General features: G+C 38.8%; 2 protein-coding genes across 10 annotated transcripts in view; one reads left to right on the forward strand and one right to left on the reverse strand.

Annotated features, from left to right (window-relative positions):
• Nucleotides 1–3,153, forward strand: part of rapgef1b (Rap guanine nucleotide exchange factor (GEF) 1b) — a 39,417-nt gene extending 36,264 nt beyond the window's left edge. For all 7 annotated transcript variants that reach the window (XM_047805478.1, XM_047805475.1, XM_047805474.1 and 4 more), the window contains 6 exons: nucleotides 1–48; nucleotides 693–771; nucleotides 957–1,058; nucleotides 1,279–1,376; nucleotides 1,672–1,800; nucleotides 2,072–3,153. The exon at nucleotides 1–48 is cut by the window's left edge and continues 47 nt beyond it. In XM_047805478.1, coding sequence (XP_047661434.1) covers nucleotides 1–48; nucleotides 693–771; nucleotides 957–1,058; nucleotides 1,279–1,376; nucleotides 1,672–1,800; nucleotides 2,072–2,222 — 607 coding nt within the window. In that variant the 3' untranslated portion in view covers nucleotides 2,223–3,153. The remainder of the gene's footprint in view (nucleotides 49–692; nucleotides 772–956; nucleotides 1,059–1,278; nucleotides 1,377–1,671; nucleotides 1,801–2,071) is intronic.
• Nucleotides 3,154–4,130: 977 nt separating this feature from the next.
• The window catches only part of uck1 (uridine-cytidine kinase 1), a 6,703-nt gene continuing 3,333 nt past the window's right edge, over nucleotides 4,131–7,500 (reverse strand). For 2 of the 3 annotated variants that reach the window (XM_027179701.2, XM_027132548.2), the window contains exons 3-7: nucleotides 7,337–7,433; nucleotides 6,386–6,528; nucleotides 6,187–6,281; nucleotides 5,257–5,305; nucleotides 4,131–5,053 (exon numbers count right to left, since the gene is read on the reverse strand). In XM_027179701.2, the coding sequence (XP_027035502.1) occupies nucleotides 4,854–5,053; nucleotides 5,257–5,305; nucleotides 6,187–6,281; nucleotides 6,386–6,528; nucleotides 7,337–7,433 (584 nt within the window). In that variant the 3' untranslated portion in view covers nucleotides 4,131–4,853. Of the gene's footprint in view, nucleotides 5,113–5,256; nucleotides 5,306–6,186; nucleotides 6,282–6,385; nucleotides 6,529–7,336; nucleotides 7,434–7,500 lie in introns of all 3 variants that reach the window. The other variant, XM_047805481.1, reaches the window with a different exon arrangement.

Raw genomic sequence — 7,500 nt, forward strand, 5'->3', positions numbered from 1 at the left:
TCCTAATCTGACTCAGTTTACAGAGCACTTTAACAACATGAGCTATTGGTACACTACCCCTGCACACTACACTGTATTCAGTAAATGTTAACACCGTGCTGGTTGTAGATAGGACTGTTTTATCCATTAGCCATAAACAAGGTGCCAACACTGGTCCTGATCCAGTGCTTATTGGTGATTTGTGATGTTTTTTTGCTTGGGGTTAGGTAGTTTCATTGCTGTGACAACAACAACTTGGGTTATTTATATTACCAATCATCACAATAAGATTTGATGTGCATGAATTTGTGTAAAAAACTACACTAGGAAAAATACTAAGTAAACAGCACATTGAGGAATTGTGTCAAATTAGGAATAAAACACATCAAGACATTAACAGTGGAGTGCTGTGATTATCTATTATTACAACATACCATACTTTAGATTTGTTTATAGCTACATCGACACTGACGGAATGTCCAGAGATGTTTATTCCCAATGTTCTCTCTTATCGTAGCTATAAAAAAGATGTTGCTGTAGGTATAATAAGATATACTCCACAATTGCAGTTTCTCTTCCGTCTCATTAGGCACATGATTTACCGACAAGAAGTCCTTCGTATTTCATTCTTAATGATGTTTTGAGCCTTCGTCTGATTAAGCAACGGTTTACTGGTTTTCTTATCTTCTCATTATATACGTTGCGTCCAACAGGGTGCGCTCAATAATCATACAGCAGGAGAAAGCTCAGGACAGAGAGAAACTTCTGCTCAAATTCATCAAGATCATGAAGGTAAAAAACAAAACAAAAAACACACACAAGAAAGCAGAGAATTAATTTCAGTCTCCTGCCTCAGAGCCTCATTAAAATACACTTGGATGAGAATTTCACTCCAGACTTTGGCTTAAATGTTATATCTACAGATTTTATTTTCTGTGTAGCTCTTTTAACACGGATATTTGTATCCACGTCTTCAGCACTTGAGGAAGTTGAACAACTTTAACTCGTACCTGGCCATCCTGTCAGCTTTGGACTCTGCACCAATCAGGAGGCTGGAGTGGCAGAAGCAGACATCTGAGGTCAGATTGAACAACTTCATATGTGATCATTGTAATGGTATTTTTAATTAAATAGCCGTGATAACAACGTATTCAGGTGCTAGAAGCGTAACGATCGATACCGGATACGCGACAGCGTAAAGTCGTTTTGTAAACGTGTTGTTCTGTAGCGTGCTGAACAAATATATGTTTAAATCACATGACAATAAATCGCATCGTTCTTTTTCTGCATCTTTCTCAGGGGTTGGAGGAGTACTGCACTTTGATTGACAGTTCATCCTCCTTTCGTGCTTATAGAGCAGCATTGGCTGATGTGGAGCCTCCCTGCATCCCTTACCTGTGAGTGTGTGTGTGTGTGTATGTGTGTGTTACAACCCCAGTGGGAGTCACTGTATGAAGAGCAAGATGTCATTCATTAAGGTGCAGCATATAATTCTGTGTGTGTATGAAGTGTCTCAACTCCACTGTTAAATCTGTGATTAAAAAACAATTTATGCAGGATTTAGTGTATTTGTGTGTATACCAGTCTACCTAAGGTGTTGTTTTATTATATTCACCACAACAGCAGTCCATGGAAATGAGCATTATCTATAATAAATAAACTCATAGGTCTCTCTCTGTATCTCTTGCTCAGCGGGTTGATCCTGCAGGACCTGACATTCGTACATCTGGGAAATCCAGACCTGCTTGACGGGAAAGTGAACTTCTCCAAGCGCTGGCAACAGTTCAACATCCTGGACAGCATGAGGCGCTTCCAACAAGTGTGAGTGGCCTTCACTCTCCCACTTCCTCTTTGTGTGTGTGGCTCTCAAAGAATCTCAATGCCTCTCTATTCTATACACGACAAATTTCTTAAAATGCCTGTAAAGCATCCATTCAGACCTATAAGATCGGTTTTCTCATGTTTATGTTCTCCTTATATTTTTCATGCTATCTACTGTCAAATTGAATACTAATCTGTATTAGCTAATGAAATACCGATGTTCATTCATTTGCTTGAAATAGTTTTTTTTCTCCGCTTGTCCCGTGCACAGACACTACGATCTGAAGAGGAACGACGACATTGTGGCATTCTTCAACGACTTCAGCGACCACCTGGCCGAGGAGGCATTGTGGGAACTTTCACTGAAGATCAAACCACGCAACATCACACGGCGCCGGACTGAGCGCGACGAGAAAACCTAGAGCGAGAGAAAAAGTCTCCAGAAAACTTTTCCAGAGAGCAGAGGGAATGACAGGAAACCTGGAGTGTTCAGAGGACAAAAACACATGCAAGGTTTTAATGAACAGTGTGGAACAAAGGCAATATTCCCCAAGAGATGAGTAATATACTAATATATATGCACACACACACACACACACACACACACAGGACTTGTATATTTGTGTGTGAATGTGTGTGTGTTTATGTGAGAAAGAGAAAGACTCTAGAAGCGCTTGCTGTGAATCACTGTCTACATCAGCGATGAACACTAAAGAAGCTCAACAGAAGGTCGGGATTACCCACAATGCCCTGCTGCTGGAACTCCTTGTTCAGTATAAAGCAGGGTTTAAAGGAAAAGGGAAAAAACATGCAAAGTGTGTGTGTGTGTGTATGGCCCCCTTATTTGCCATGTTTATGGAGTAGTTACTCCAGCTCCATCACAAACACACTCCTGACTCATGTTGCCAGGCAACAGACTTAGTGACATTTGAGTGGTGGTGTTTTTTTTAACTCTCCTTTTATTGGCATTGTCTGTGTGTGATGTATTGTATATGATAATAAGCTTATAATGATGTACAGGTGCGTATTCCCCTCATATATAAATAAGAGATCTTTTTCTTTTTATTTTAAAGTAAGTTTATGCACTAAAAAAAAGAAACAAAAAAGCAAAAACACAAGGACTGAACATGCTGTGATCTCTGTACATGTGTCTGTATGGTTGTGCACTTGCAAGAATGTTTGCAACTTGTAAGTGCTGTTGCGTGTGTGTATGTGTGTGTGTGTGTGTTCGTGTGAGCACACAAATGCAGGCATGTCTGACTGTCACTTCTGTTTACTGACTCCTGGGAATTACTTTTGTTATGCTCACCACATATTGTGCTTTTCTCCCTAAATAAAACTACTCTTTCTATATACGTGTGTGCACGTATGTGTGTGTGCACGCTCATGCACGTGCACTCAATCCCAACAGATTTGAAGCGGACGCTTTTAAATTGCCCAGTTTTAATAGTAATATTTTACAGTAGTTCAATTACATCACACTTAAAACATGAGATATTAGTGTGTTGTGGGAGAATAACAGTGTGGTGTGATGCAGTTCATGTAACGCCTGTTCCTGTTATCGTATTCTTGATATTTCTTTAAAAAAATTGAATACTTTTTAATTCAATAATTTATTTAAAATACTTAAAATTCAGACATTTCATTAAAAAAAAATTAAAGGATTGAGTTAAATATTTTTCAAGGATTCACATTTTATGAAAACAGACAAGAACACAACTGATTAATGAAGTGTAATTACAAAAATCAAGTCTATATAATAGTTTATTGGTATAAAAACCAATAAAATCGGTTTAACATTAATAATTTCAGTAGAACAAGGATTAAATCTAGGCTGATACTCCACGATCTCTTGCATGATTTTCAGGTGCTTCGTTAAGATAAACTTGCTGTACACGTTTCATCTATAAACATTACGTACTTCGACGTACAAAGTGCAAGGCATGTCGATTAAACCGATGAGAATGCACACTGATGCAATCTCTCTCTGACAAAACCTAAAGTAGGAGGTTATTTTAAACCAGGGGTGTCCAAAGTGCGGACAGATAACGGCTGTTGCTCTTATCAGTATGCATGATGTCTTTGTCGCCAACACATTGCAGTTTTCCTTGGCAGAAGCAAGACTTTCTTTTCCCTCTGACTAAAACTGTAAATGGTAAAAACTGTAGATGTTTGATGGATGAATGACATTTAGTCATGATTCCAGGCAAAACATGTGATGCTGACACTGTGAATAGGCGATTTCAAAGGAGCTGGAAAACATTAAGCATGAAAACCATTATGCGAAGATTTGAGCATTAATGATCGTTTGTCTAATTACTTTTGGTCCCTGAAATAGATGTATCCTAAAATGAGTTCACACGATTTAGATGTAATATACACAAGCATGACCGGCACTGGGGTATTTCTGATTAGGTCTAAAGGTCTTTAATGTTAATTAAAGTGAAATAAGAAACGTGGACGTATAACGTGCATAAAGCAGAAATTGTTGTACCGAAGCATTTCGTCATGTGAACGGAAAAACCTCAAAGAAAAATGGAACAAGTCGGCGTAACATTAAGACTCGTATTTTCTTCCTATTGATTGATTTGTGATAATTAAAAAATATATATATTTTAAGTAGAATTAGCTGACGGTTCGGAAACTGTCTGTGCATCTGATTTGTACATTTGTCGTTAAAATTCCAATATAGAAATTCAAACTAAAAAGCTCCCATTTGTATGTACAGTGTGTGTGTGTGTGTGTGTGTGTGTATATATATATATATATATAAATAAACACACTCCTATTAATACAGCTTCTCACAGAATGGTTGAATTAAATAAAATCACCTCCCGTATTTCTACATGAACAATACGACTGAGTAAAATACTTAACCAGAACACTAACACTTGCTAAAGTGTGTGTGCATGTGTGTGTGTCAGCATGTCTTTACATGTGGTTGAAAGCATGCAAATGTTTTTCTAGTGTTCAAGTTTTAAAAATATTCCCACATTTAAAACACCTCCCTTTGGAAGGGGTGGTAGTGGGGTGGGGTGGGGGTTGTTTAGGTGTTAATGTGGCCGCGTGCTAGGTTCCAGCAGGGGTCGTTTTATGGGATTGGAGCCGCCTCCTTCATGGCTCTCCCTCGCTTCGTCCACGTGCCTCTTTAAGGTCTGCTCGAGGGGGCTACCGTTAGCTGTTCCTCTCTGCCACTTGCAGATATCGCCATTTAGGATGTCTTGGATGTGTTGCACAATCAAATTAATCGCCACTAAGACAGAGAGAGAAGTAGGAGACAACCAGGAGACAGTGTGATGTGTGAAAACATTTCTAAGGGAGAGCATAGACAAGAAGAAATGCACCAAAAAAATGATTGAAGGCAGAAAGTGGAACAGAAAGTGGGACATCAAGCTGTAATCAGCTGTCTTTTTACTTCACAGATGTTTGTTTTTTTTCTTAATCTTTATCACTTACCCATGTTGTCTACTCCACGAGGTATTATCACATCTGCATATTTCTTGGTCTAAAAGAAAGCACACATTAAAGAAAGGAATAAAGAACAAAAATAGAGATAAAAAAAAAGACAATTGCTAATTACTAATTTATTAATGAATTAATAACAGCAAATGACCATCAATTTCCACGCCTGTTAGCCAAGAACAGGAACCTTATGTCAATCTTGCATCATGTTTTGGGATGGAGTTGCTTTTGTGTTCAGCGCGGCTGTAAAGAGTGGCTATTAGAGTAATAATAACCTTCTCATCAAGGCATTTCCACTCACAGACCTGACCACAGACACTGTTGTGTGTGAACCTCCCAGGAGTTCAACAGTTCTCATTACTGAAGCTCTTGAACTGTATCTACATGAAAGGGTTTATTTATTGTTCTTTTAATGCCATGTCAGCATCAATGACCATTAGGTAAAACAGGACATTCTGTAAATTCGTACAGTATTACAACAACTTTTCAACAGGGTCAACAACAGCAGCTTAAACAAGGTCTTTCACCTTCTTCTTTTTCTTCTTCTTCCAGCTCACAGCAAATCATTTTTCTCCATCACCATCTGTCCTCTGCATCTTCCTCTGTCACATGTGACACGGATGTCTTCCTTCACCACATCCACTTCCTCTTCTCCCGGTCTCTTGCCCAGTCGCTCCATCATCAGCATTTTTTCCCCCAATATACCCCCTATCCCTCCTCTGTACATTGCCAAACCATCTCAATCTCAACTCTCTCCCTTTGTGTGCCACATCGCAGCATCTTCACCTCTGCAACCTCCGGCTCTGCCTCCTGCCTTTTACTTTAATATTCAATAAATGCAGTGTGCTGCCTGATAACTGCATGAACAAGCAAGGGTATTGTGTTCCTGTGTGTGCATGTGTGTTCCTGTGTGTGTTTTCTCACTGGTAAGCAGAATTCCTCAAAGGCTGGTTTAACGAAAGTGGTGTATTGTGTAAGGATCTGTTCCAAGTCACGACCTCTCCTCATGTCTCTAAGAACTGCAAACAACATACACACATGTGAGACAGAGAGGCAAATAACATGCTAGCAAGTAATCCAAATTTGTGTGTGTGTGTGTGTGTGTGTATGTTTGTGTGTATACCTCTACGTGACAGACGTACATCTGAGTCTGTATCCACAAACAGTTTCATATGGAACATATCTCTGACTTCCTGTGTGTAGAAGACCAGAATTCCTTCAAAAAGAACAACATCAGCCGGATACACGCAGATCGTCTCTTGTAACCTACACACACACACACCCAGACACACCCACACTTTATTTATTTGCTCAAATTACAAATATAAGCCCACCATTTCGCTGGTCTTCTCATACATGCTATATTTAATCGTAGAAACTTCAAAACTTGATGAAATCGGTGGTGGTGTTTTCAATTTATTTATTTATTTATTTATTTATTTATTTGTTTATTTTCAGTTCTACTCCAAAGATGGCAGCCAAATCAAATAAACTTTGAAATGACATGACATCTTTTATTTCTATAACTGCAGACAAAAGTCTTATTCACAAAGGAATGCTAGTCATGCTGACATTTATGGCAAAGAGCAAGGTTTAAGGGAGAGTTTCCAGACCAGTAACACAATAGAAAACCAAATAGAAAATACTTTAGAAAAACTCCTGGTGTTCATTTCCTGTTTCTTTCCTGATTGGAATACAGCACCACTTTAAGCCTGTATCCTAAACAACTCATGAAACGCGTTATTTCGGCACAAAGGGGTTTTGTTAGTGTTGAATGTTACAAAATTCTGTTTCAAACTGATTCTATTTCTATTCATATCCTCTGTCCTGTCTTAAACCTGCTTGTGGTTGTTAGTTCGGTTCAGTTCGCACGTTCAGACTGACGCCGAGTGTTTTGATTGGCTTAACCTTGGCTATTTAACACAACCTTATGTGCAGCATATGTAACTTGCTGTGTTGTAATCTTAGCTAATTCATTATGGAAGGTTTTCAGGACAAGAATTATTTGATCTGTTTAGGTTTTTTGTTTGTTTGTTTGTTTCTCTCCAGTATTTCGCTTTCAGAGTTCGCTCACCTGGAATGTGTGATGAAGTCGTATGTTGGAATCTCCACAACTTTTCCGTCTACAATGTCCTTCAGTGTCTGGCACATCAACTCTGTATCGAAGGCATCTGGCGAGAGAGACACAAACACAGAAATCATTCCAGGTATTTTCTTTTTCGAAATAAACACTACGTG

The sequence above is a fragment of the Tachysurus fulvidraco genome, chromosome 21 (assembly GCF_022655615.1).
Source record: "Tachysurus fulvidraco isolate hzauxx_2018 chromosome 21, HZAU_PFXX_2.0, whole genome shotgun sequence".
NCBI lineage: Eukaryota > Metazoa > Chordata > Actinopteri > Siluriformes > Bagridae > Tachysurus > Tachysurus fulvidraco.